At 43.3% G+C, this 27996-nt stretch overlaps 1 protein-coding gene across 2 annotated transcripts; it reads left to right on the forward strand.

Moving 5' to 3' along the window:
• ADGRG4 (adhesion G protein-coupled receptor G4) lies at positions 1-27915 on the forward strand. Of its 2 annotated transcripts, none has more exons than XM_042825155.1 (24): positions 1-294; positions 938-1042; positions 3119-3736; positions 8575-8658; positions 9068-9162; positions 9480-9532; positions 10609-10648; positions 11154-11179; positions 12309-12457; positions 13203-13335; positions 14257-14375; positions 15265-15475; positions 17344-17509; positions 17595-17744; positions 18598-18720; positions 20569-20614; positions 21508-21611; positions 22976-23097; positions 23632-23900; positions 24672-24765; positions 25646-25935; positions 26490-26591; positions 26909-27067; positions 27710-27915. In XM_042825155.1, the coding sequence occupies exons 2-24, from the start codon at positions 952-954 to the stop codon at positions 27835-27837; spliced, it is 3372 nt and encodes a 1123-aa protein (XP_042681089.1). In that variant the 5' UTR covers positions 1-294; positions 938-951; the 3' UTR covers positions 27838-27915. The 2 variants fall into 2 exon arrangements, with proteins under 2 accessions (XP_042681089.1, XP_042681090.1); XM_042825156.1 differs by having other exon boundaries at positions 8578-8658.
• The last annotated feature ends 81 nt before the right edge of the window (positions 27916-27996 follow it).

The raw sequence follows: 27996 nt of genomic DNA on the forward strand, positions 1-27996 counted from the left end.
CATAATGATTTGTTTCTTAAATGTTATTGCAAAAGTCAACAAATCATTGCTGGAGTAATAAAGGAGAATGTTGGGAGGGAAGATCTGTTGTCACAGCAGGTTTTCCAGTACCTGAGAAATGCAGTTTTGGAAAAGAAATCTCTCACTTTCCATTGCCTGACCTGCAGAAAACATCACAACCTCCCACCTGGTTTTCTCTTCATTTTCCTCCTCATCTGTGTTTTGGCATCTGGCAGAAGAAGTCATTTGGAGCCCTTGGCAAAAGCTTCCTGGATTTCAGTGCCATGCGGGGAGGTGAGTTTTGCAGCAGCATCTTTTAAAGAATGTGATGTTTTTTAGGAGAAAGTATGAAGCACCAGAAATATGTAGGAACTTCAGTTTGGTTACGGCCAGCTGGGAGCTCAGTGATTTGTATTACTGTAAATGTTGCTGTGACAGCAGTAAGTGGAAAGCTGGGTGAAATTTCCTAACTTTAATGTTGTCAAGCGCACTTTCAAAAGGAAAATCAGAAAGTTGTGATTAACTCAGGTTTGGTTTGTTTGGGTTTGTTGGTTTTGTTTTTCTGATGTTATTTTACAACTCCAGACACAAAGGAACAATCTCCATCTTGCCAGTGGTCAGACATAGTGTGACCCATAGCAGGAAGCCCCAGGAAAGGGCTGTGCTTGCTTCTAAGCCAGGTGACTCCAGCGGATGGTCTGATTTTGGTTGGTGTTGTGCAGAGCCAGGAGTTGGACTCGATGATCCGTGTGGGTCTTTTCCAGCTCGTCTCTTTCAGAAAGGGTCTGCATAGAGCAGTGCTCTGGTGATTCAGCTCACTCACAGCAGGTGTGACCTGCTGGATTCGTGCGCTGCAAGTGCCATCTCAGCAGCCTGCAGAAAGCAGCCTGAATGTCTCAGCCAAGCACATGAGTGAGAGCCCACATCTCTCTTTCAGAACATGCCTGAAGAATGAAGAGGTCCATGTGTTCACCTGCAGAGCCCCCCATAGACAAGGCTCTCTGCATCTTGGTGGTTGCTGCGGGACTGTTCCTCCTCATAGGTAATTCCCATAGGACTCACCACTGCGCAAGCAGAACGCATCCCACAGCTCTGGTGCTCACACAGTATGCATACATGAGATACCTTTTTCTTGTGGTTGTTTTTTCCTTTCTTTTTTTTGCTTTATTTCCCCAGCTGCTGAGTCAACCACAGTCAGCTGTGCCTCGTGAGCACACTCAGCCCTTTCACTTCACTGTAGATAAAAATGGTAATCAACTCCATATTGGATTCTGTATTTCTTCCTTTGACTTTTCCTCAAGAGCAATACAGGGCACAGAGATAATTCATGGCCCTGAAATGTTGCACTGGGTCACTCCCAGCACACAGTGCAGTCAAAGAACAGATGACTGCTTTCCAAGTAAAACCTGCGTAATACAAAGGCTGGATTGATGTGTAGGGCTTGCCAAATGTTGTCACTTTCTGCTTTGGGTAGAGGCTCCTATTGTATCTGCTATCAGACAGTAGCAGGGCTGATCTCTGAAAGGCTGACTTGTCAGCTGAGGTGCAATGGTCCTCTGGCCAGTTGTTGGTGGCAGCTCTGCCATCTCACATCACAAAGCAATTCCCTTCCTTTTGGCAAACCCATTGGATCTGGCTTCTCAACCTCTGGGGCTCTGCAGTTGCTGGAAAGTACAGCTGAAGATTGTTGCTGTGTTTTCTTGTGCCCACTCAGTGCTTCAGCTACAACTGAGGAGCTGCCCTCACCTCTCTGCACCCCCAGAAGCACTGCCATGGGTGTGCTCCTATGGTCCCAGCACTGGTGATGTGCTTTGTGAGTTCATGTGCCAAGGTTTTCTCCCAGTGAAGCAGGGGCTGGTGTGCTGGCAAAGAGCAGCTGCATTCCCAGCTCATGTACACTGATATCACATACTGCTCTTCTGAATCCTACAGAATTCCACTCCAGGTGAAAATAATTATCGTGGTTGCAAACAAAGAGGGCTTAGTAGCATTGCAGTGGTGGAAGTGAGACCAGGATGTGGTGTGTGCTCCATCTGAATGCTGAGTGCTGATTTTAGAAGTAAGACAAATGTGAAAGACAGTAGTGTTATTATGTGTGAGGAGAAATATCCTCCATATACTCTGAGGGCACAAGGGTACACCAGCAATACACAGCTTCTAACCACCTACAGATGATTAGACCATGTGTGGGTCATTTCCCACTTGCTTTCCTTTTGAAGCATGTGAAATAGATGGGGAGAAGAGTCAGCTACTTTGGCAGCCTAGGACGTGCCTAACCCTTATGAAAAGTACAAACAGTCACAGGGATTTATTGACCAGATTAGATTTGAGGGATTTACAATACCTGGGTTGCATGGCAGGCAGGTTTGGGAATGACTTAAGTTCATTTGAGGAAAACGCTGTAAAAACAATCCCCAGATAGGGTTATAAAAGCCTCACTATAATGGCAGTTCTTACCTAGAGGAAGTACATCCTACAGTAGTAAAGCATTTGTACGCACGAGAGCACAGAGACAAGTTAAGGACACAGATTTCCTGCATAGGAGTGGTCTGAGTTGCAAATGGATTCTGATCAACTCTCCCCACCCTGACAGTGTACACAGACCCCCCACAGCAGGACATGGCTGGGATAGGGATGAGCTGGTGGAAAGGAAAAAGCTGCCAAACTCTCCAAATCCTGGCAAAGGACAGCCCTTATTACTTGTATTATTAGCAGAAACTCAAACCTAAAGATCAGGGGTCAGATTTGCAACTGGGAGCCAAACCTGCAAAGAGCTCCTTTCGCAGAGCTGAACTGAAACCTTTGCCCCAAGCACCCACACAGATCTTGGACTTGGTGGATTCCAAACCTGAATTCTGTATTTGTTCCTATTGGGAATGTCTTGAGGACTTCAGCATTTCCTTTGTGGAATTAAACTCATCTTCTCTTTGCTTGTAGCGTAGACGGCCTCAGAATTTAATTTCAAAGGCAGCAGAAACCAGAAACAGAATAAACTTTAAATATTTTTATTGTCTTCCAGGAAAGTCACTGGATGAGGTCATATTGCTTTTTTTTTTTTCTTTGAAATAAACACTTCATTTTCCCTCTTTACTTGATATATGTATTTTTTTCTTCATAGAAACACGTTCTCTGCAGGGAGAAATACTGGATTTACTGGGAAGTAATGATAAGTACGTGTCTCTGGTCAACCACAGCATCCCTCAGCTGTGTCAGTTCACAGTGTGCATCAATCTGAACCGAACTACCAATATTAGCTCTTGGGCAGCGTTTTCCTATGACACTAACAACAACTCCACTGAAATAAAAGACTTAGAGCTTGGACTCTCTGGAGAAAACAAGCAGTTAAGAGTGTATCTTTTTGGCACCAGCCAAAACATTGAAGTTGATTTAGCCCTTTTCACATGGTATAGTGTGTGCTGCTTGTGGGACACCAGGAAACAACTGCTGGAAGTCTACTGTAATGGTAATCTGGTGTACAGGAAAGACATAAACAGCACGGAGTGCCTGAAGCCCAACGGAAGCCTGGTGCTGGGTCACCTGCATAAAAGAAAGGATGGCTTTATTATACGAGTGAGCAACAGCTTCATTGGCAGCTTGTACTACTTCCAAATGTGGGACCGTGCGCTGCGCCAGGAGGAGCTGCTGGGCTGCTCCATGGGCAATGTTGTCAGCTGGAGGGAAGAGTACTGGGACTTCAGCAGCATCGCTCCCGTTGCTGGCCATCACCTCTGCTGTGGTGAGTCTCTCTGGTATTTTCTCTCCTTTGGGCTTGTGCATTGCTGCACAAGCAATGATGCATGATGCACACAGAGTAGGAAACCCTCCACATCTCAGGACAAGTGGGGTTGCTTAATGTTCTCAGAGTGAGATCAGCCATTAGTGAGATGATGTAATCACTTCTCCATAAGGTGCCTGTCCAGGCTGCATCAGACATGGATGTTGCTTCACTGAAAAGCTCTCATAGTGTTTGGTATTATCAGTCCTAGTGTCTGCATGGACTACAAAGTATTAAAATGCACAGCATTAAAACAGAAGTCTGAGATTGACTAATTGAGTCAACGGCATGCCATGATTGAATAACTGACTTAATGGTGATACATAGGTGCTCCACAATAGCTCTGTATGCATGTTTCCTTGTCCTCTGTGAGATGGTGGTTTCACAGGAGGGCAGAGGCACGGTTGGAAGGAATTGCTCAGTGTTGGTGCCCAGTTTGAGAACCAGGTTCCCATCCAGCAGTGCTTCTCAGTCAGGTGCAGCACCTGAGGACCATCCCTCAGCTCCCCACCCACTTCTGCTTCTCCTGCTCCAGGTTCATCAAAGTGAGAGCAAAGGAAATTCTAAGAGGAAACAAACCACTGCTTCTGAGACCTTTGCTCAGAGGGATTTCTCCCACCTATCTCCTTTCATAGCCCTTTGCTCTGAAGCAAAGAAAAGAGGCACGAATAACAGCTGTAAATCACAACCTTCCCATCTGCCTCTTGGCTCATCACCCCATTGCCTTTATCCCAGCAGTTTTGTTTCTGCACTGCCTTTTCTCTAAGCTATGTCCTCGTGTGTGTCACTGATGAGGAGCAGCATATCTCACAAGGGATGAGCTAAGCTACAAGGCACTGCAGTAGTCCTGCCTTGGTGCCATGAACTACTGCATAGAGATCTCCCACCTGGACAAGGGCTGTTGGAATCTGAATTTTTCCCAACAGCAATTGCTGAGATGACCATTGTGATGTCCTGTGTACCTACAATACAATCTTGTATGAGTGAGTATCTGGTCTGTGTCAGATCTCAGCAAGACCTTTGCTTCTACCATAAATCTAGTGTTTACTTTACTTAACTGCAATTCATGAGCTGGCTGTTGCACAGGGACAAACTGTTGATAAACTAGATAGCAGTAACAGGGAGTGGTACGGACAGCAGTGAGTGATCATAAAATCATTAAGGTTGGAAAGTCTTCTAAGATCATCTAGTCCACCTAATACCATCCACCTAATACCTGCATTGCCCACTAAACCACATCCTTAAGAGCCATGTCCCCAAGTGTGATAAGACACATTCCATGACCCTGTCCTGTCAGACAGGGGCAGCAGTTCCTATTTGTTGTCCATATGGGGTCGTATCTATTCCATCTTTGTCAGAACATCTGAAACGTGTACAAGAAATAGCTGTGCCAAGGTGTAGCCATGCAATGAGATATCAAGGTGAATAGCCATTTTGGTGCTACTGACACAACCCAAATCATTACTGATGCCCTGTGACAATTGCTAGCTTCAAGGTTTGCATCTCGTGTTTATGCACCTGGGCACTGCTTCAGCCTGCAGGGTTTGGTTCAACTCAGCAGCACAGTTTATGCAGTTGTGCTGGGAAGCTGTGTGGCCAGCTTGCTTTTGGAAATCCCACATTAATTTTGGGCTTGTTTAGGCAAAGTCAGTGGAACTGCTCATACGAATGCAGAAGGAAGCAGCCTTACAATGGTTCGCTGAATGGTGCGAGTTCTATAATTGTGTCAGCAATCGTGCTGCTTTGCTTGTCAGAGGAGTAAGGTTATTGTTTGGCCTTTGCTTTTTTTTCTTGGAGTTCTTGATGACGATCCTTTGCTTTCCCAGCTCAGCTGGGCTTTTGCTAAAGGCAGTGAAGTAAAATTGTGTGTTCTCATCCTCTGACTCAGCCTTCACCTCCTCCTCCCCCCGCCTCACCCACACACTGATTTCTAATTCTCTTCTTGATTTTAAATAATCTGGGAGAGAGATGAATATTCAGTGTATGAAAACGACTGCTGGTAATATAACAGTACATTTATTACAGTTTGCTTAGCAGTTAATCTAATTTTTGCTGCTTCTTCTAATGGAAATCAAGCATGTTTGCAGAATGCCAAATAAACCATCTATTCAATTCTCAAATTGAGACCCAGGACTTTAAAAATGTTATGGTACAGTATTTTTCTGGCTTGAGATCTCTTTCCATTGTCACTCCTCAACCCCCATTTTGTGAAGGGAATTACACACACGTTAATTAACACAAACGAGGTTGCAGGATTCAGGTGGATGGTCCCACACTTGCCTGCTGGCAGTGGTCCCTGACATGGGAGAATAAACAGATTTTTCCTTCAGGTGATAATGAGAAAGAGAGAAAGAAAGAAATTGGAACCTGTGAAGTTGTAATTATGGTTGTTTTTTTTTTTGCCAGGAGATGGAAACTGCACTCCCAATTAGAATGGATTTGGGTTTTGTTCGACCATTTCTGTATGTTTTTGCCTAGCAGATTTTTCTGATTCATCCTGGCTGACACCGGGTGATATCACACATCACCCCTGAGGTGACGGGTTTTGAAACATTGCACTGTAATAACAAGAAGGGAATGGAGCCTGTAATCACGGCTGCCTGCAGACTCCTATCTGCAGAGAACCCGCAGCACTGCAGCACTGGGAGGACAGGCTGAGCCCCAGGCTTACAAACTACTTGACTTATGGCTTGGCTAATCACAGTCTAATATCATGTCTATATTCCTATTAGGAAAGGAAAAAGTGATTTGTTCCAGTGGCAAAGCATGTCTGCACAGCAGTGGCCCTTCTGTATTCTCATCACACTTTCTAATGGGAATTCTTACAGAAGCTTGTAACAAAATACACACTTTCTTCCACTGTTTCTGACAGCTCAAAACCAGGGACTAATTATGTATGGTGTACAGCAAGGCCCAGAGAGCCTGTGCCTGAAGCTTCACATCACAGGAAGGCACACAGGCTCCCACCAGCAGGGGAGAGTGCTGTAGGGTTAAAGGCATGAGGGATGCTGCAGGACCAGGCTCTGTGCAGCCTCAGGAGGAGAATTCTGAGGGCAGTGCTCTGAGGGCTGGAGGGCAAAGCACATATTTCCAGCTTCAGGTCCTTGGGCTTTCCTTCATTTTGGTTTTCCTTCATCTCCAGGGTTTTGCTGTTACTTCAGTACATATTTCTGGTTTCTTGCTTTCTGCACATTCATGTGTCAGTGTTAGCGGCCATTGGCAGGGCTGTGTGCTGAGTACCTCGGGCTGTCCTGCAGCTTGATGAGTTGAGCCCATGGATCTTTCCAAACAAAGAACCAGCAGATGTTTCTGGTGTCAGATCGGCTGCTTGGCCGACTGCAAGCTGCTGAAATGGCAATGTGGCAGCTTGCTCCTGGAATGGCTCGAGTTGTAGTGGAAGAATGAAGCAGGGTAAAGTAATCCTCCTATTTCCAACAAGCAGTGCCATCCCAGAAGGAAGAGGCCTGAGTAAAGAGAAGAGCTGTCCAAATTATAATCTAAGATTCATCAAGGATCAGGGGAAAAGCTGGCTTGTGCCTTGTGGCTGTTCAGAAGGGCTGCTTTGACTTCAGGTGTCCTTTCAACGTCAAGAAATAGAATCATAGAATCACAGAATCTTTGGATTTGGAAGGGACCCTTGAAGGCCAGCTGGTCCCACTCCCTGAACTGAGCAGGAACACCCACAGCTCCATCAGTGCTCAGAGCCCATCCACCCCAATCTTGGGTGTTTGCAGGGATGGAAAACCACCACCTCTCTGGGCAGCCTGTGCCAGTGCTTCACCACCCTTATCATAGAATAATTTTTCTTTACATCCAATCCAAATCTCTCTATACCATCTGAAGCCATTTGGGATAAAAAAATAGGAGACTCTTTCTTCAAGTGTTAAACAGCCCTTGTTCCTGTTACTGCCCATGGATGTGTTGCTATTGATTCAAATGGGTCAGAGATGAGCTTGTTATTATTTTAATCATGGGTGATTCTTCTTACATTGAACTACAGCAGAGAAACCAGTGGTTGACAAAGCGTGGCTTTATCCTACCTGTTTCTGAGCACGCTCCTTATTCATAGATATTGAGCTTTATATTCATGTGTTAAGTTTATTTCTTGTTGTCACAGCTAGAATTGTCAAGTCTGATAGTCACGTGAGTGAAGAAAAAGCACAGATCATCAGCATAGCAAGATATCTGTATGTCTACATCAAAATGTTGTGATCATGCTTTTCTTTCATCACCGAAGCTGTAATGTTATACAGTGATTGGGTTCACTGCCATTTCCTGTAGTGCATGTGAGCAAGCACTGCCATCCTGTCCCTGTCTGCCTGAGGGGGTGGCAGATTGCATGTGAAATGCAAAAGCCCTACCTGGTTTGACAAGGTGATTCACTTCAAGGAAAATTAGCTGAGAACAATTTCCCAGAATGTTTTGCTTTGCAGATGACAGGCAGGAAGGATGGTGTTTATAATGGGAATCCTTCTGCCAGGTTATCTTAAATCGAAGTCAATGAACATCCCTGTTTGTTTACCATTCATTACTGTAGGCTATCCTGTGCTCGACAAGTGGCTTTTCCTGAAGGGTGGCACAGACTGTGCAAACAAGAAGGGAGCAGAGAGATAATTGCTCTTCAACGTGAGCAATGGAGAAACAAAACAAACGAACACACAGAGCTGTATTTGCCCTTCACTCTGCAGAGGTCTGTCCTCAGTGGGGCAGCAACAGCTCTCTGTGGCAGTGGCCTCTGCTGAGGGACTGTCTCTCTCCTATCTGCAGTTTGATTCTCAGACCTTTCAATTATTTTTCAGCAGGTTCAAGTGAGGCATCATCAACAGCAGCACCCACACTGCCTCCGATGTCTGCAAGCAGCAGTACCAATGTCCCCCCTGCACGTAAGTGCCCTTCCCAAGGAGACTGTTTTAAATGCTGACCTGATTATCAGTGTCACCGACTGTACACACGACAGTTTAAGACCTGGTCACGTGTTTGTGCTTGGCAAGGAGGTTTCTGTCAGTAGATCATCCTATCTCTTCTTATGCATTCTTAGCACATGGGAAAAGCAAAGTTGGTGCACCACTGTGCTTTGCTTGTTAAACTGAGATTACTTGGCCGTGACTTTGGGCCCTTAGATGTGCAGTGCAGTAATCTGGACTTAGACATTTGGAAGGTGGGATTTCCCATAGAGCCTAAGTGACTGGGAATGGGAAACAGACGCATGGCTAAGGGGAGGGATGAGGACAGAGTGCAGGTACCCATCTGTGCCAACTAGAGGATGCATCTCCCTTTGTTCTCCTACTGCAGTCAGCTTCTATAGCATCGACATGAACTTTTCACTCTTCTACACAACTGAGAGAGCTCCTGATTACTACGATGCAAAGAAGCTTATAGAAAACTGGGTGAGTGCCACTCTTTTCTCCTTCTTATTTATTTCTAGAAGGTATCAGATGATGAAGACAGCTGGTACAGCATGCAAACTTAGGGGACAACACAGAAATAAGTCTCCATGTAACAATATTACAGTGTTTCATAACCATGTTATCCAACGCATTTTTAAAGGGATAAAATTAAATTCAGAAAGCGTTGACACTTTCCAAATATTTTTAGCCCTTTTCATTGGGATTTAGAATTTCAGTGACAATTTTAAACTTGCAAGCAGTTCTAGAACAAGCATCGATAAATGAAGTTAACAAAAATGTTACTGTTTTCTTTCCAGTTTAGTGTCATATTTGCAGGTGAAGAACTAGTTGTGACGAACTTTAAAATCAGGTAAGCTGTATACTGGTGTCACCTTGACATTATGTCCTTTGAGAGGAACTGCAGTCAGATTCCAAGCACCCATCTCACTGATGACCAGTCCCGTGACAACAGTGTATACCAGTCCCCCAATCCATATAACTGATCATTTGGAGCACCCAAGTTTTGTTTACTGGGCTCACTTCACTCGTAAGTATACACCCTGCCTAATGCAAAGAAAGTATCTGCTGACAAAGGGAGGAAGCATCTCTGGCCACATTAATTGAAACCTGTGTTGTAGACCAGTCTAGATCGTATAAGCAGGCATACACTGGTTCACATCCTATCTAATGAAAGGGTCTTGCAGTTCCAAGACCCTGCTCATAAACAGTGGTGTTAGAATCATGGAATGACAGAATCACAGGATGGCTTGAGTGGGAAGAGACCTTAAAGACCATCCAGTTCCAACCCCCCGCCTTGGGCAGAGCCAGTTATTTTGCCAAGGCTCCTATTTTGTACCTTTGAAACCAATCCAGCTGTATTTACATCCAAACTGTGAGCAACTAAGAGGGACATTTAGCAACTGCTGGATTCGTAAAAGTGCCACTCGCACAGACTTTGCGTTTTACCATTTTATACATATTTTGTTTTCCTACTTTCTCCTCTGACAAACAACAGCAATTCAGTAACACATGGCATTATTTACATGAGGTGAATCTGATTCTGAAAACTGTGAGAGATGGGAAATAGAAAATGAAATAAAGACTAAAGATGGAGCTACCTGTGAATCTTCACTGCCTTATGGAAATGAGGTTGTTTAAATATCTCCAAGAAATTAACAGAGAAAATGTTTTTAAAATGGGAGGAAAAGTAGAACACTTAAAGAATAGGAAACAAGATCTTAAACCAGATCCCTCCAGAGCTTCCTGTCTTAATGTATACCTGCCACAGCACTTAGAGATTTATGCAGACATACCTATGCTGATTTCCAGACGATTTCTCTTCTGCAAGGTCTGGCTTGTGGTCACAAGCTCTTTTTGGGCAGTAGCAGAATGGGATGAGTAATATCTATATGCTTACTACCAAATAATTATTCTATTCCCTTGCAGGGTAAACTCTCCACAAAGCAGAGTGTACGAGAAGACCCGTGTATGTAACTTGTTATTTTCTGGTTTAAAAACATAACTTTTCCTACCTTTGCACTGAGGATATTGTAGTTACACCGTCTAAATGCTAATCCTACTGTGTTCTGTAGAAAGCATTAAATATAATGTACTCCATGTAAATCGCTGGACTGGAGAGTCACTGTGTCTGAGTAGGCATTGGAATGTTCTCTGTAAGATGAAGGCAGGACATGCCCAGCACTGCTTGCAATCAGTCTGCTTTGGAAGAGCCTCTGGGTGAGCACAGTGACCGAGCAATGCTAGATATGGATCTACTCTGCTCTCCACATGAGTCAGTGCCCATGCACTGTGAGCTTCTGCTTTGTCTCCACACATCCCAGAAGCACTCTGAAACAAAGGCCACTCTAGGTAGTCATTTAAGCCATTAGGCTCTATTTTAATGAACGCCGGGGCTTTCTGCTGTTCCAATCACCCTTGCACCAGCTGATTCTAACCAGCTTTTAACTTTTTGTGTCCTATCCAAACCGAAGATGAAGACAAAGCAGATGTCACAAAGGTAAGACTCGTGGTTGCAAACTGGATTTTCCTAGTTCCTACTGATTTAATAAGAAAATCCTGCTTCCTGCTATGAGCCTGATCATAAATACTCCACATCAGATATTTTAGTTTCAGGGTCGAGTGGGGAAACTTTACTTCCATAAACCAGAAAAACACTTGTAGATTCAGAATCACAGTAATGCTTAAGTCAGAGAAATATATCAGCATCCAAGGTTTTCCTCTTATAGCCCATATCCTGGGGGTCTTGCCATCACAGCAAGCTGGGAGGTTTGTGCTCTGCTGTTAGCTGTGAGCAATGCCCCTCATCGAAACCAGAACAGAGAGTGGCATTGCTGGAGCGTGCCCAAGAAGTCTGCCAGGATGAATCCTGCACTTCTTCTGCAGGAAATCCTAATTGCCTTCTGACTTCAGGCCAGGAGAGCGGAGGGAGCTGAGTTCCCATCAGCTTCAAAGGGTTGTAAATGGTTACCCCAAGGGCCATGCTGAGTGGGAAACAACCGTGTAAAAACAGGAGCGGGTTGGAAACACTTGAAAGATCCCATTCCTTTGTTCTTTCTGCTGCGTCTGAAGCCACTCAAAAGAAAGAGATGGTCTTTCCAAACCTCCTTGAGTCAGCAAACATAGTTGTTTTGAAGAGAAAACACTGGAATCCAGTGGAGAGCAGTTGGTTAAATCTGTGCTTTACAGGGAGCCTTGGTGTCTGCCGCCTCTGTTTGGGCACAGAGTACTGAAGGACCTCATTGTTTTATGACCAGCTCACTGTGGACTTTAAAACACAGTTCAAGAATGCTTACTTTCACAGAGATTTTCCTTTGCCAAGATAACACGATTAGGAAACCTTTTGAGGCAATTCCATGAAACTATAAACAGGTTCTTGTACCTGCATTCCCAGTAATTTGTACTTTATAATGCATTTCAAGTGATAAGGTGCTCATGTAGATAAAAAGTGGTATTTGGTGACATTTGCTATAGGATTGCACTTGTAGTGAATAAAATGCATACATAAATTATTCAATTCAATGTAATTTCTTGTGTCACTCTCTATTTTTGCAGCCAGTAACATTATAAGGTATAATAATGGAATGTTATTAATATCATAGCTCTGATTGTGTATGTTGTCTCGGTAGCTATGTTTGTAAGGCCATTACGAAGGTCACATCACATGAAACACAAGAAGTGCTGAGTCTCAAGATAAAAAAGCTGCTGAATGACACTTACCAAGTCGGACTGCTGTCATTGGATGTGGAACCCGAAGATGTGGCCGTCAGGCTAATAGGTGATACTTCATTAAAACCTCATTCTGGGGGTTCCCAAACTGTAGGTTTTTAATCAAACTGAAGCTGTGTGGAGAGGTTAGGACTAGAAGGCATCCCTACAAGTATCCCTGCAGGATGCCCTCTGATGCACAATTTACAGAGAGCAGTGCAAAGACATCTTGCAATTAAACCAAACCTACCACAGACATTCTGTCAGTGCTGGCGCTGACTGGATTGAGTCTCAAATTGCAAGTGATCTTTTTGGTTTGGTAGCAACCTTTATCAGTCCTTAAAATACAGAAGTAAGCCAGGGATAAGAGATAACAGACTGTACCTGAAATTCAAAAACACGTTTTCTATCAACGACTTAAAAGGTCAAGTACAAAACTTCAAGCTGGGAGGAAAAGACATGGATGGGATAATGAGGGGCAGTGTGAAAGCAGCTTCAGATAGATGAGGGAAGCCTGCAGGACGTATTGCAGTTAAATTATGATTTGTGATGCTGTGAAGCTAACACTTTACCTGAGGACTGACCTTGTCAAACAAAAGGAGAAAAAAGGTTTCAGAATAGATCAAATATTTGGAGAAAATGCTTTCTTGTGGCCAGTAATCTTGTAAAACACTCCCACACAGCTCACAAAAGATGTAAAAACAACAGCTCAGTGCCAGCAGAAATGGAAGTTGAGGGCTGAACAGCTGTGCTGAGCAGGTCTGCTTTCTGACTACCAAATCTTTGTAAAGATCTTTTATGTCTTTCATCCTCAGTATTACTGGATTGCCCAGAAAACGTTTCACAGACCAAATACAAGGGCAGCTATTCCTGGCCTCAAACAAGTCCGGCTGCCATAGCAGAGGTCAGCTGCAGGAAAAACCCTCTGCAGTCTGCTTGGAGGAAGTGGTGAGTGACCAGAGCATCTCATTTTGGTTCTTGAATGGCAAAGGAGGAGGAGGGAGCGCAAGGCTTTGTGTGATGGAGTCCAAATGGATTCTGCAGTGCCATGCCAGGAAGGACGGGAGGCATACATGGCTAGCTGAGTATAGACTGCAGGAAAAGGGAGCATTGTGTAATTCCCATCATCTGCAGCAAGTGCAAGCCAGCCTAGCAAGAAGCTGACTGTCTGCTGGAGCTGGGAGGGGAAACAAATGCACTGTAGCATTTGTGCCATCCACTCATGGCACTGTGCCCACCATTGGCAGCATATCACTCCTTCCAGGTGCATTTCAAGTCTCTCTGGCTTTTGGACTCTTTTCCCACTGTGCTAAATGAATGCTAAGTCAGGTCTGACTTGCAATCAATTTTCAAAATTGGGCTAATTGGTGAAGTATTGGCACAGGTTGCCCAGGGAGGTGGTGGAGTCACTATCCTGGAGGTGTTCAAGAAAAGGATAGATGGCACTCTGAGTGAGGTGGTAGAGTGCTCACAGGCATTGAATCATAAAGTCATAGAATCATGAAGGTTGGAAAAGACCTCTAAGATCATCCAGTCCAACCTACCACCTACCTCCTACCACCAATATTGCCCACTATTCCATGTCCCTCAGTACTACATCCACCCTGTCCTTAAACACCTCCAGGAGCAGTGACCCACCACTCCCTGGGCAGCCTGTGCCAGTGCATCACCACTCCTTCTCATAAGAAATGCTTCCTGATAGCCAACCTGATAACCTGCTATCCTAGTAAGCCGATAGTTAGACTAAGTGGCCTTATTGGTTTCAGCCTTAATGATTCTATGATTTTAGTTACTTAAATGGGAATGCGGGGAACATCTGTCAATGTATTTTTTTTCGTGTAACTTAAAATACACTGTTTCATTTCTCAGTGAAATTAATATTGATCTTGAGCAATCTTTCTGGAGCAAACCAAATATGACTGAATGTAAATTACTAGAAGAGCTTCCAAGTAATATCCTGGACCTTCATAGCATCACTGTAACAGAAGGTAAGCCACCAGATGCTTCCATGATACAGCGAACGGCAGTAAATTGGTTATACTTAAGTAATGTCTGTGTTGGACAGCAGAAAAACTGAAGCTGTAGCACTGTATTATGTGCATCTTGCTCACTTGGTCATCTTAAAATATTTTTAATGTAGATGGATTTTGTGATTGCTTCAAATTCTCTGGCTACTGCTCAAAAGAATTGCCTCAAATCCAACACTTAAATGTAGAACTAAGTAAGTAGCCAGAGAACAGTGTGACAGATTTTGCCTGCCTGTACTCTGTCACCAAGTAAAAGGAGTTCATGTTCTGTAGATCTCATTGAACTATATCTGCAGTTACATACAGTCTCTCTGACTCGCAAGTCGTAAAGCTCTGTTACTGTTAAAAAATTATAGCAGAACGATGAGATGATGAATGGCAAATACCAAATTTTCAAACTACATCATTCATAATTTTCTTTTCTGCTATGCCAATTAAGCAGCATTTGGGCAGAGGGAGAGGCTTGTTTAATTTTGAGCTCACAAATGATCAAAGTTAAACAGTATTTACAGATAATCTTTATAAGCCAAAAGTAGGTGATTATATTCTTGTGAAAACCACATTGTTTTCCTCCTTTAAAATACAACCTGAAATACCCAGATTTTGCTTTGAAGTTTTTGCCAGATTTCTTGGCGTGTTGAGGGCTTATTGACTTCTTTTGGGGCCATAACTTCGTAATAGACCAGGAGCATTATGCCCACATAGAAAGAGAGAAGAGGCACAGTCTAATCCCTTGCTTTAATGTACATGCTTGTAGCTGTATATCTAGATGTGAAGCCATGTTTTACGTAAATCATCTACATTTCACATAAATCATCTGGACTACCCCTTTTTTTTTAACTTTCCCCAGAGAATGCACAAGATGTTGTACAGCATATTTTATATCTCTTGCCGGATGCAACACTGGATATGGAAGAACTAGAAGTTATTGGAAATAAAATTTCTGATATTGTGAAGTTTGTAGATTTAAGTGTGACACTTGCAGAGGCTATATTGACTATACTGGACTATATTTTACTTCAAGAAATGGAGGATCAGAACGTCAGAAAAATGGCCAACAGGTAAGTGACATAGCTGCACAGAAGAGGATTTCCCCTGAGGTTCCAGGTGGGGCACAGAGTGCAGCAGCCCAGCTGTTTGCAATGGAGAACTCTGCTCTCATTGCCTTTTCAAACTCATGAGTCCGAGAGGATCAGCAGCCACAAGCAGATTAGGAAATCTGATGGAGAGAAAGCTCTGGGCAGCATCACAGTCCTTTTGGCTGTGTTACCTCTCTTCAGCTCCTGTTGTGCTGCAGTGTGTGGAGTGGGGGCTGTGATGGCTGCTCACTGACTGCCTTCGCCTTCGCAAATACACTCTTTGTTTTTTTCCACATGCAATACCCATTGCTTACAATTATCTTCCCATACAATGTAAGCTTTTAGGGACAAGGATGACATTCCAGTGCTAATATACACTCTGGATTCCTGATCCACAATGGAGATGGAGTTGGTACATAAAGTTTGTAAGGAAAATGAAGATATTATTACAGGAGAATATTAGGCATATGAATGAGTACTCTGATGATACCTGGCATGCGCTAAACATGATATCCCAACAAGAGCTATGACTTTGCTTCTGTAAGGTCTCAGTAGCAATTCATGACCTTGGATACTTTGATGATTTAACTTCAGACTTTGTAGCTCTGGGGCCAAAAAGATTTTATTGGGGTCCTGCTGTGTCTGGGAACAGACCAAGGCACAGGAAGGTTTTCTTTCAGTCTGTCAAGGCCAGCTGTCTTACATATTTCCAATAGATGATTATCCTTACTTGCATACTACTGAATTGCCTTATGGGCTGCCAAACAAGAATTCTTACTCTTTTAATACCCACATGCATTGAACAAACCTAATTTGCTGCTTCTTAAGGATCCCAGCCTCTTCTCTCTACTTAGAAACAAAACTCAACTGAAAAAAGAGGCTGGGATGCCAGCCTGTGAAATCTCCACGCTCAGAGACAGTCAGAGCTTCACTGCACAAGCCTTACTTCTGAAGTAGCTGGACTACAGAGCTCCAGAAATCCCTTGCAGACTGAATTATTCTGTCTCTGATATGTTACCAGAGAGTATAATTAATTGCAAATAATCAGATTAGTCTGCTTTACAACTTACTGCCTTTCAGATGAAATGTAGTATTCATCTGGGAGTTAATTTTGCTTGATGTCATCCCAGAACTACCTCATGTTGTCCCTCAGATGATCCAGGGCTGATTTAGTCCAATCCATTTAACTCTGTCTGGCAGTGGGCTGACTCTCAGCCACAGAAGGGTATCGTCCCCCTGCCAGAATTTCAGCTGACCAAAACATGCTCAGACTTGAAGGTCTTTTCCAGCCTAGGATCTGGGGGTGCTGGTCAATTTTTGGCTGAACATGAGCCAGCTGGGTGCCCAGGTGGCCAAGAAGGCCAGTGGCATCCTGGCTGGTATAAGCAATACTGTGACCAGGAGGAGCAGGAGGTGGTCATCCCTCCTTACTCAGCTCTGGTGAGATCGCACCTCAGTGCTGTGCTCAATGCTGAGCCCCTCACTATGAGAAAGACATCGAGGTGCTGGAGCACATCCAGCTGCCCAGTGAGATGGTGGTCTCCATCCCTGGAGGTGTTCCAGAGCTGTGGAGATGTGGCACTGAGGGTCGTGGTTATGGGCACGGTGGGGGTGGCTTGGGGTTGGAGCCTAATGATTCTATGATTCTGGGACTCTAAGCTAACCCAACCTGACTCCATACCCAACAAAATAGTCTATCCCAAATACAGTCCATTGTGCTACAGAGAATGCTCTCTGTGATCATAACCAGAACACGGGCATTTAGTGATTAGCTCCTGACTGCATATTATGAAGCCAGGAGGACATTTCAAGGGCTGTGTCTTTTTTTCTTGCTGTTGCTATCCATAAAGGATCCTGAAGACAACAGAGGAGATAGGCTATAAGCTGGCTCACACAGAAAGAAACACGTCAGTCATAACTACATCCTTTGCCTTGCTGGTGATGCGTCCGGATCCCAGCGTGTTTGAAGGAGTGGCCTTTGGTGTCACCTCGTATGACCAAGGAAGAGATATCAAGGTGAGAAATCCAGGCCATTCCTGCTGCTGTTGTGTGTGAGTGTGCTGGGGAAGGCTGCTCTGAGCACACTGTTTCTTTCCTACAGATCAGTGTTCAAGAAAACCCATTTGAAAATGCCTTGGCCTCGGTGCGTTTGCCAGAATCACTGAAGACATTTTTAGGGGACAGCCAAGCTGACCCAGAGATGTATTCAAAAATCCAGTTTAATTTTTTTGGCACGACTTCTCTCTTCGTGGTAACTATCATTCCCAACAAATGTGAGCATGGTAGCAATCGCTTCAGCTGTCCTTAATGTGCATGAAACCAAAATCCCAGCAGCGTGATCTGCTCTGGGTGCATTTAGCATTGGGCTGACGGGGCATTAAGACGTGTGCAGAGAAAATGCATCCAAGCATCAAAACCTTCTCAGCAGTGATAATGCTCCACGAGGTGTCTGGAGACTGCAGATGTTTTCTTCCTTTTCTGTAGCTGATATTAATCCACTGCTTTTGCTCTGTAGTTAAAGGATGTGCCCCATCCTCCTCTGACAGTAAGCTCCTGCTTAAACGGTGTCCATAGCACATGTCAAATGTCATGAGAATAATTTCAAGATTTCTTTCTCCATTAAAACAACAGCAGCACCAATACGCCACATTTGGAACTGTTCTGGTATTTGCTGTGTTTTCTTCACTCTGTAACACGAGTGTAGTTTATAAAGAGCCGTTTCCTTTGGTACAGTGGAGCATGCAGTGTGCTGAGCAAATGTTTTCCATGCAGAACAAACATCCACAAGTGTGTCTGCTGTCTAATGAGCTAAATGATACACAACTGGATGTTTTCAGATACGGAAATGGTTATGCAGATTTCTCAATCCAGCTGATGCAGCTGAGGCTGTTCTGCTTCTGCTGATGTAGAAAGTGTCCCTGAATTGGCTGCTAACTGCACGTTCTGGTTAAGTAGCAAGCAGTTAAATTACATCAGGCATCCCGTGGTGTTTAGCTGATTGCAGAGCTTCCAAGAAAGACAATTTGAGGAAGCAGCGAGGGGCAGGATTGCTGGTAACTCAAATGACTCGGAATTATTTGCGTGTGTGCATTTTCCCACTGCAGGATGACAGCTTACAGAAGGAGAGGCTGAACACTTACGTTGTAAGTGCCAGCATTGAAAATTCACTGATTCAGAACCTTAACGAACCTGTGAATATAACTCTTCAGCACATCAACAAAAATACGGTAGGATATGTGTTGAAATAAAGACGATTTCACTTCCATTTCAAATAAGCTGACAAGGGGACAGATGATTATGGAACGTTTTGCTGACTGAGCTCTCCAACATCTATCAGCCAAAGGACTGACAGTGGTTGGGTCCACTCCTGCAGGTTAGAAAAGCTCACGTCTCCACTGTAAACCCATGCTTAGAAGCAATGTGCATTTCCCACATTTCCTTGCTTTGATCTGGTCAATTTCTCTCAAGAAATGATTTATTTGCTAAAAAAAAATATGGCAGCTTGGCTTTAACAGCATCGATCTGTAGTTGCTTCTAATTCTGCAAATTGCTTTGGTCACTGACAGGGGTAAATCTCAAGAAATGCAAAAACACTGCATAGGTATTTTCAAAATCACTTTGGTTTGTGTTCTTCCATAGAATCATAGAATGGCCTGGGTTGAAAAGGACCACAATGATCATCTAGTTTCAACTCCTTACTATGTGCAGGGTCACCAACCAGCAGACCAGGCTGCCCAGAGCCACATCCAGCCTGGCCTTGAATGCCTCCAGGGATGGGGCATCCACAGCCTGCTTGGGCAACCTGTTCCAGTGCCTCACCACCCTCTTTCAAAACGATGTTTCAAAGCTGAAATCAATCTAACACTATCTGCTGAGTGGGCATGGCTCCGACCTGTTGACTGGGTTTAATTCATTACATCTTTGTGTTGCAGAAGTTTACGATCCCCTCTGCACGCAAATGCATTGCAAAATAAGGGCAGAACTGAAATATTCAATTAGCCGAATTTGATGAAGGTTCCAGTTGACGACAATATGGACTTTACATGCAGTTCTAGCAAATAACATATAACCAGAAATTTCATCCATATATCCTCTCTCTTCTGTCATTTTCACTCCATGAGGCCATCTGGCACCTCTTGGATTTTTTCCTCGACCTTTAGAAAATATCCTAATTAAATATTAAATGATTTGTCATCTTAACCTACAGCTTTGGCTCTCTGCCTAATTATATTTGACAGCCTGCAGTTCACAAGTCTTTAACAGCTTATCTGTTAGGGTGCTTCCTGTAAACTCTGTGCCTTATCAAACTTTATTAATAATAAAGGAAAATGAATCTGTGCCTTGGGAAAGTTTGCTGCAGCATTATGAGTAATAAACTTGAGTGTCCCCAAGAGCAAACATTGCATTAAATACTCATTTAAGCTGCTTGCAGCACACACACAAGCTCTATTTTCTCTTAGCTCTCCTCTCTGCCTTGTTTCAGAGGGAGAACAGAAACACTGAAATTCTGAAATAAAGGTTTTCTTATTGTGAGATTTGCTAATTGTTTTTGTTGTCACATGGAATCTAGGTTTTTATGGTAGGTCTTATTCAGAACTTGGGCATTTCACCAGTAATTCGCTGTGACACCTCAGATATCAAGCGAAGCCAGCAAGATGAGACACAGGGGTCAACCTGAGCTGGACAACTTGTCAGCTTTTCTGCCCAAACAGACAATGAACGACGCAGAAATCGGGAAAACTGAGAAAAGCACTGACTTTACCAGTTGGTAATGGAGAAAGCAGGGTGGGAGCCCTCTGCTGGCTGTGGCGCTATGGATGAGCGCAGTGCTATCCCAATGGTTTCCTGTGACCAACAGTGCCGCTGCTGCCGAACTGAGGCATCTTCAGGAGCCTACAGACCCCCGGGACCACCAACATGCCAACACGCACAGAGACCAGGCTCCCCTCATTCCTCATTCCAGAACGGGGGGAGTTAAATCGAAGTGCCATAGCTGTGAATCCCGGTTATATGCAAGCCAATGCACAGATGTACTGAATAAATGTCACAGCCTCTTTTTCTTTCTCTGCTTTTAGGGTAATGCAGCAGTGCACTGTGTCTTTTGGGACTTTCTGAAGAACGGTAAGTGTGATTACAGAGCTGCTGTGCTCACTCTGTCACCAGAGCCTTTGGCTCCTGTTTGAAATTTGGAGTCCATCTCCTTGCATCTGGCCCCTTCTGTTTTGCTGCTTTCCCCTGGCACTGATATCTCAGTGACTGGCGTTATTTCTAGGGATACATGTCTGGCAATGTGCAATGGTGCAGCCACATGGAGAAGAAGAATCAGTCAAAGAAAAATAGCAGAAACACAACAGAACATCAGATGACTTCTCAAAGTCACGCCAGGGAAGTCAGTGGGGACTTTGCTGTGGTCAGGCTTTGAATACGGCTCAGAGAGTAAATGGACACAGAAAGATAACCATGAGTTGGGTTAATTCAGCCCACGTGGGAGAGATTGCCTCTTTAATATTAACCTCAGATTTCATTTATTTATTTGCTTGTTTGTCTATTTATTTATTCTTAAATGTGAACTTTAGCTTCCAAATATGCCATACGTGCCACATAAATAGGGTCATAAATAGAACCTTATCAGGGAAGATCTGGCTTGTTCAGTGCTGCACGCTGCCTGAACAGTTCCTCTGCCCTGTAAATATTTCTTTCCTTCTGTATTTCCACACCCTGCAGTGCAACCTCGTCAAGCTGACTCTTCCTTACCTTCTTTCTTTCTCTGTGTGCAGGGATGTAAATGACTTTAAATATTTTTTCCTTCCACCAAAGGCTTTCATCCAAGTTTTGAGGTTCTCAGGCAACTGTGTGAGATGTGTTCCTGTGTGAAATATCATTTGTATGCTGCTAAATGACCCTGCAATCTGTACTAACTTGAGCTCATATTCACACATCCTGCATGCTGCAGAGCTATAAATGACTGAGCATGACTAACTCTGCTTAAAAATCTCTTTTTCTATATTACACAGATGGACTGGGTGGTTGGAATACAACAGGGTGTGAAACGGAATATACAGATATGAATTACACAATCTGTTTTTGTAACCATCTTACCCATTTTGGAGTCTTGCTGGTAAGTACTCCATAAATCACCTCCAAAAGAGTCCCATGGCACCAGATAACATCATCGCTTTTTGGTTTTGGGGAAAGATGGAAGATCCACATCCATCCCAGCTGTTAGATATCTGCCATTTTGCCAAAATCAATAGCAACAAACAAAGCAATTATAATAATTACCATGGCATAAAGTCCTCTAAATGTTCCTTGCTGCAAGATAGATTCATTTTATGGATGTAGTTTGAACCTCTTTGCAAAGTGACTTAATCAATGTTCATGTGCTATCCAAAATACAAAATACTGTTCAATTTATCACCTGCCAGTTGGCAATTAATAATATGATAGCTTTGCCCACCCTCCAACAGGAAGGGAAGTTGAGTATAAATATGGGCTTTTTCGTTGACTATCACCTCCTGGCAGAGAAGGCAGTCGGTGTTTTAATACATAGAAAACTGCCTAAAAATTCAAATGTAAAAAAAAAGAAAAAAAAAAAAAAAAAGAGAATGCAGAGATGACTGCCTGAGAAAGGGTGGCAACAAAAGCAGAGAAGAGCAAGAACTGAACTCAGAATTGTCTGTTGGCTGTAGAACTCAACCAGTGAGGGATAGGGCTGTCCCCCCCCCGGCCAGGTCTCGCCCAACGTCCCCTAGAGGTCAGCATTGCCCTGCTCAAGGAGAGGCACCAAAGCACCCTCCGGTAGCAAAAATGGGACTCAGGCCGGAAGGAAGGAAGGTCTTACAGGTTGTAGACAACTTGTGCTGAAGTTTCTATTCATGCAGTTGGAATTCTGTCTCGTTTTCAGATCACTCCTCTTTTGCGCTTCCACTTAGATACAAGAATAGATAGAGGCAGCTGACATCACCAAGTCCATTGTGCGCCAGAGGTGTAGGTGACTAGTGTGACATTCAGTGTTTCACCAAATGACAGAGAAAACATGGCAGGAAACAACCAAAATCCATCAGCCTCACTCCTGGTAGCAGCTGGGAGAAGCAGGGCCCGGCCTCCCCCATGGCATTTCAAGGTGATGCTCTTTGGATGTGCGCTCCAGACATTCAGCAAATTTGTGTAGCTCCCTGCATGGCAACTGCTGTTGAAACATTAAAACTGGAGTTTCTCCTACAAAGCAAGTTGAATAATCTTGGTGTGATACTGGGATCCTTGCTGAATTTCCATAGTACAGCACTGCCAGGTTCACAAGGAATAAGTACTGGATGTCTGAAATGCTGAATGTCTGAACCGGCTGCACTAGCCTGAATATTCTGCAGGGCTGTATAGTAAAAAGCACATAGAAATAGAAATTCTTTTTCTTACTGATGTGTAAATGTGGAAAGCAATTTTCTTCATCTAGCAAACAACTGTGACTCTTTACCTTGTATCTAGGACTTGTCCCGGGCAGAGATAGATGCTACAAACGATCGTGTATTAACTCTGATAAGCTATACAGGATGTGGTGCTTCTTCCCTTTTTTTGGCTATAACACTGGTGACATACCTTGCCCTCGAGTAAGTCTGATCTTTTTCTTGTAACACTTCTTCATGCTTTTGCAGCAATAACTTTTCAGAATCTAGCAGAATGTTCAGTAATATTTGTTGATGTGATTCACAAGGGGCAGGAGTGAGATCTGAAGGAGTAAATCTTGCTTTACTTTGACCTGTGACTTGTGGTGAAATTGGGATTCAAATCCTCATGCTTTGAGACATGCACCAAATTGTTCAGCAGCTTCTGACTTCCTGATTTTTTCCCATTTCACGTATGGATATTTTGTGGATACAGGTAAGACCTCATGCCAAGAATCAGCAATATTCCCTCTACACAAACTGCACGTTGGATGTTAGGAACAGTAAAATAGAGATGCTTATGTTCCTGTTCTTTCGCTGTTGGTCGCCCTGGTGTGTTTGTGCTGTTGGATGGGTTTCGTTCCACACTGGATACACCAGTAGCTCCTGGCACAGCGGGGCTCCACACTGAGGCGACTGTAGAGTGGGCCCGGCACAATCTGTGCAATGACATCCTTGTTACTTTCCACTCCTATTTAGAAAGCTGCGGAGAGACAATCCTGCAAAAATCCTGCTGAACCTCTGTGCCGCGTTGCTGATGTTGAACGTGATCTTCTTGGTCAACCCCTGGCTGTCCTCCTACAACCTGCCTGCTCTTTGCATTGCCGTGGCTGCACTCCTGCACTATTTCCTGCTGGCAGCTTTCACCTGGATGTGCATGGAGTCTGTCCACCTCTACTTGGCTCTCGTCAAAGTCTTCAACGTTTACATCCCAAAGTACATCCTAAAATGCTGCGTTGCTGGGTGGGGTAAGTAAGCAAAATTCCTCTTCTGTGCTTCCTACCTTCTCTAAGATGGAGCTTGCAGCAATGTGGTGCACGCAGGCAAAAAAGAAGCCCATGTGATGGCTCAGTTGTTAGAGAAGGTGTTATCAGAGCCAGTGACCTACAGAACAGTTCGGCGTGCATTGTTTTTGTAGCCATTAGAGGCTGTTTTAATACCTTTTTTGAACGTTTTTGAATAGAGGGTAGCATGTAATCGTCTCTATCCTTAGATTTAATGTTGCATATAATTGTTCTCAAGGGCAGCCATAAGTAAAGGCACTGCTGGCAGCAGTTGTTCTGAACAGAAAAGGCAGAACTGAAAGAAATATGCCAAACAGGAAATGAATGGAAGGGAAGACTGATCAGACACTGGCTGGAAAATGTCTGTCTCTGTCAGATCTTCACGCAAAATGCTGCAGTCTGCTTCTCTTTTAACACACCACTTTTTATAATAATCATTTGGTTTTATTTTACCAGATTGGATCCCTTCTGGAGATGTTTGAACATTCACAAACATTTTGCAAACACAGATATTTTATGCCTACTCATTTGTAATTTACATAAATAAGAAGATTAATCCTGCAGTGCCACATATTTAATTACACTCATTTCAGAAGGAGCTTTGGGAGTACAATTTGATCCCAAGAAGTACATGTCTGCAGTAATTAGTCATCAGAAATTATCTGACATCTTCCCATATTCTTCATTTTATCTTTTTTGTTGGAATATCTCATTTTCTCTTGCTTTCCACATTAGGAATACCAGCAATTGTAACCATTATCGTGCTCATTATAAATAAAGACTTCTATGGTAATGGATCACAAAGTGAGAACAGTCCATTCAGCAACTTGTAAGTTCAATATTCCAAGCTTTTTGATGGTCTTCAGAGTATCTTAAAGATAGAAGAAACAATCAGAAGGCAACAACTTCTCTCTTGATTGTGTCTTTCCTTCCCAATCCCAGCTCTCTCCTTTCAGTGGCTCTGTTTCAGTGGATCCTTTTGGGCCCTAAGACAACTATGTGGAGTAACTCTCACTCAGTGTACTGGACGTGAGGATGGGCAGGGATTCTTCCAGCTTAGTGCCCAACATTTGTTGCCTCTGTGTGTGTCAGCTCTATTTTCCTCTTTGGATAATCTCTTCCTTTACACAACAGCAACTCAGTTTGAGGTGACATGAGTATATGCTCCCTGCACATTCTCTCTTCTCCAGTGGGAAAATACTTCTTTCTTTCATCCTTTTCAAAAGGATTTTATAGCAAGGAAATGCATGGCTTCATTTTTGTTGGTGGATTTTTTTTTTCCCTTGCTTTCTATTTAGCACAATCTGATCACATGTTGGTGAAAATTACCTCAAATATTTGAATGTCGGAGGGCCAACACACTCATGACATCTCAGAGGAAAACGTGTTAATCAGACTCCTAATTAAGTCATATTTAAATTGATTTTCCTAAGGTAGTGTATCACTGTCTGAGTATGTTGTCAATTTGTGAAACAATTATCAGATTTATCTGAGTTTGACAGAAGACTCCAAGACATTACATCTCTATAACATCCATGAAAAAAGCAAAAAATAGAGATTCTGTGAGTGTCAGAACTGGGGGAAAGCCATGGGTGTTAGGAATGCCATTGCTTGGTATCAGAGAACCACATGGGAGGATTATTTTGGAAACCAGGCTTCTTTAGCTTCCTTGGCCACAGAACTCCTCCTCATATTTCCCTTCCTTGTAGTTGCTGGATTCAAGACAACGTGGTGTTCTACATCTCTGTTGTGGCCTACATCTTCTTGGTGTTTCTGACGAACACAGCCATGTTCATCACCGTTCTGCTCCAAATCCACTCAGTGAAATCAAGGACACAAATGAGACCCAGATTCTGGAAACGTTTATTTCTCCAGGACCTCAAAAGCGCTTTCAGCTTGATGTTCCTCTTGGGCTTAACTTGGAGCTTTGCCTTTTTTGCCTGGGGAGCAGTGAGGATATTTTTCTTGTATCTCTTCAGCATCTTTAACACTCTGCAAGGTAATTTTTGAATGGAGTACAGCTATAAATGCAACAGTTTAGGACTGTGGAATAGAAATACATGTATAGAATCATACAATTAAAGCATGGGGGAAGTGGAGAGGTCATACAGGTCTTGAGTTACACTGTTTTGCTATTTTATTAGGAAAGCACAACTGAAGTGAAATGACAGTGCTGTTTAGACAGCATAGCAATGACAGGTATTGCCATCAGGTACATGAAGGCACACATCTGAAATGTGGGTCCCAATGAGCACGTATTTTCAGGAGCTGGCACAATCCTTTCTGTCTGGGCACAAAAATGCTTGGTGAGAATCTCCAGCGATTGTCAGATTACTCTTATACCAAATCTGCAGGAAGCTCTTCCTGATACCCTTTCATAAGCACCAATGACTTTCAGTGCTATTCTGGACCAATGTGATGCTGGTTCAGGGTTCACCTCTCTGCCCATCCATAACTTGCTGGTAACGCAGTGGCGTATAAATACATCAGAAAAGGGAGAGCAGGCTGGAGAATCAAGCCCCAAACCTGTGATTTATCTACTTGCTTCTTTAGGGTTCTTAATTTTTGTGTTTCACTGCCTAATGAAGGAAGATGTGGTGAAGCAGTGCCGAATACACTTTTGCTGTGGGAGATTTCAACAGAATAATTATTCTGGTAAGCATTAAGTGGTTTTCATTAGCTTCACTCATGTCACAGTTGTCCTACAGTAAAGAGTATGGGATTCCCTTCTATAGTTTCCTACTATTTCTGCATTGCAATGGATAATCTTCCATGAACTGCTTATATGATAGGATAATGATGTGTCAGTATGCAATTAAAAATGTAGATTCCTGAAAGAGATTTCTGCTTAGTCACTAACTCTGTACAAGGAATGTACAAGAAGCAGGCCCTGAACTTTCTCCTCTCAGACAGTTTGAGGTGTAACACACCAGGAAGAATTTCCCATACAGAATTTGAATCTTTGTTTTCAGGCTGGAATGGATCAGGTACGACTCCTACATCTACACCAAGATCTTTAAACCACAGATCCCCATCCCCAGTTTTGTGGAATCCAAATTCTAATGGAACAAGCTCAACTTTCAGTTCGGATATCCTCCCTGGGACTTCGCTGGATAGAAATTTTAGGATTGGTAAGAAAACAGACTAAGATGCAGTAGGTTCCATACGGTGACTTCCCAACCAATGGAAATAAATGGGAATACTTTGGTTGTTTTTTCTACACCAGACTTCAATTTGAGGTCAATGGTTGTGTTACAGATGCCTTTGCTATATGGAAGGAAAGTCAGAAAGCCCTTAAGATCCTGGTATGGCTTTTCTCCAAAAGGAGGGGAACTCTCAGCTTAGCTTCCAACTGAGGCACCTAAGAGATGCTCCACCCTATGCCAGCAGGCTTTTGTTCCCACTACACCTGTTTCCTGTTAGGGAGTTACTGTAGTCTATTCTGTCTCATGCATTTCCAAAAGAGCAAAGACACTGGGAATTACGGGACTTGCTGCGAGCCTATTAAGTCCAGAAAGATCCCAGCAGAAGATTTTGCCTTCTGAGATGGAGAAATTGTTGCAGGGTCAAATTCTGAAAGCAAGGTTCCTTCATAGGAATTCTGCCCTAAGCGCCAAACATTCCCAGCTGGTTTTAGATACGTGCTGATTTTTGTTAGCTTCCCAAAGTTAAAGCATAGGCATGTTCATTCCATTGTGCACAGTCAGGTTTCTTTCTAAATAAGTGAAACCAAATAATCATCACTGAAAAATTTCCCCTATTATCTTCCCTAGCTGAAGTTCATTACAACCCAAGTGCTGTAACTCCAGAAGATGATGAAGCCAGACATCCTCATTCCCAAAGAATATCACCCATGGATGCAGAGCTGCGCTACCCACAGAAAGCAAGATTTTTTCACTGATGCTGAATTTGTTTTCTTCTGATTATCTGATGGAGGTTGTCTTTTGTGGCACATAGAAATAAACACCGATTTAAATAATTACTTAATGTGTATACTTTAAATCACTCTGAGCACAATTACAGATCTAAACCTTCTCATGATCTAACAGTGTAAGCTTCA

Source organism: Centrocercus urophasianus, unplaced genomic scaffold, assembly GCF_019232065.1.
Source record: "Centrocercus urophasianus isolate 14NV4802_14NV808 unplaced genomic scaffold, USGS_Curo_1.0 seq_24, whole genome shotgun sequence".
Lineage (NCBI taxonomy): Eukaryota > Metazoa > Chordata > Aves > Galliformes > Phasianidae > Centrocercus > Centrocercus urophasianus.

What these genes read in the sequence shown, in the direction of transcription:
- ADGRG4 (XM_042825155.1), top strand. Translation starts at nt 952, where the DNA reads ATGAAGAGGTCCATGTGTTCACCTGCAGAGCCCCCCATAGACAAGGCT. An exon ending in AGAAGCTTATAGAAAACTGG is followed by an intron (nt 9,163 to 9,479) that starts GTGAGTGCCACT and finishes TTTTCTTTCCAG; the next exon opens with TTTAGTGTCATATTTGCAGG. An exon ending in TGTGGCCGTCAGGCTAATAG is followed by an intron (nt 12,458 to 13,202) that starts GTGATACTTCAT and finishes TTTCATCCTCAG; the next exon opens with TATTACTGGATTGCCCAGAA.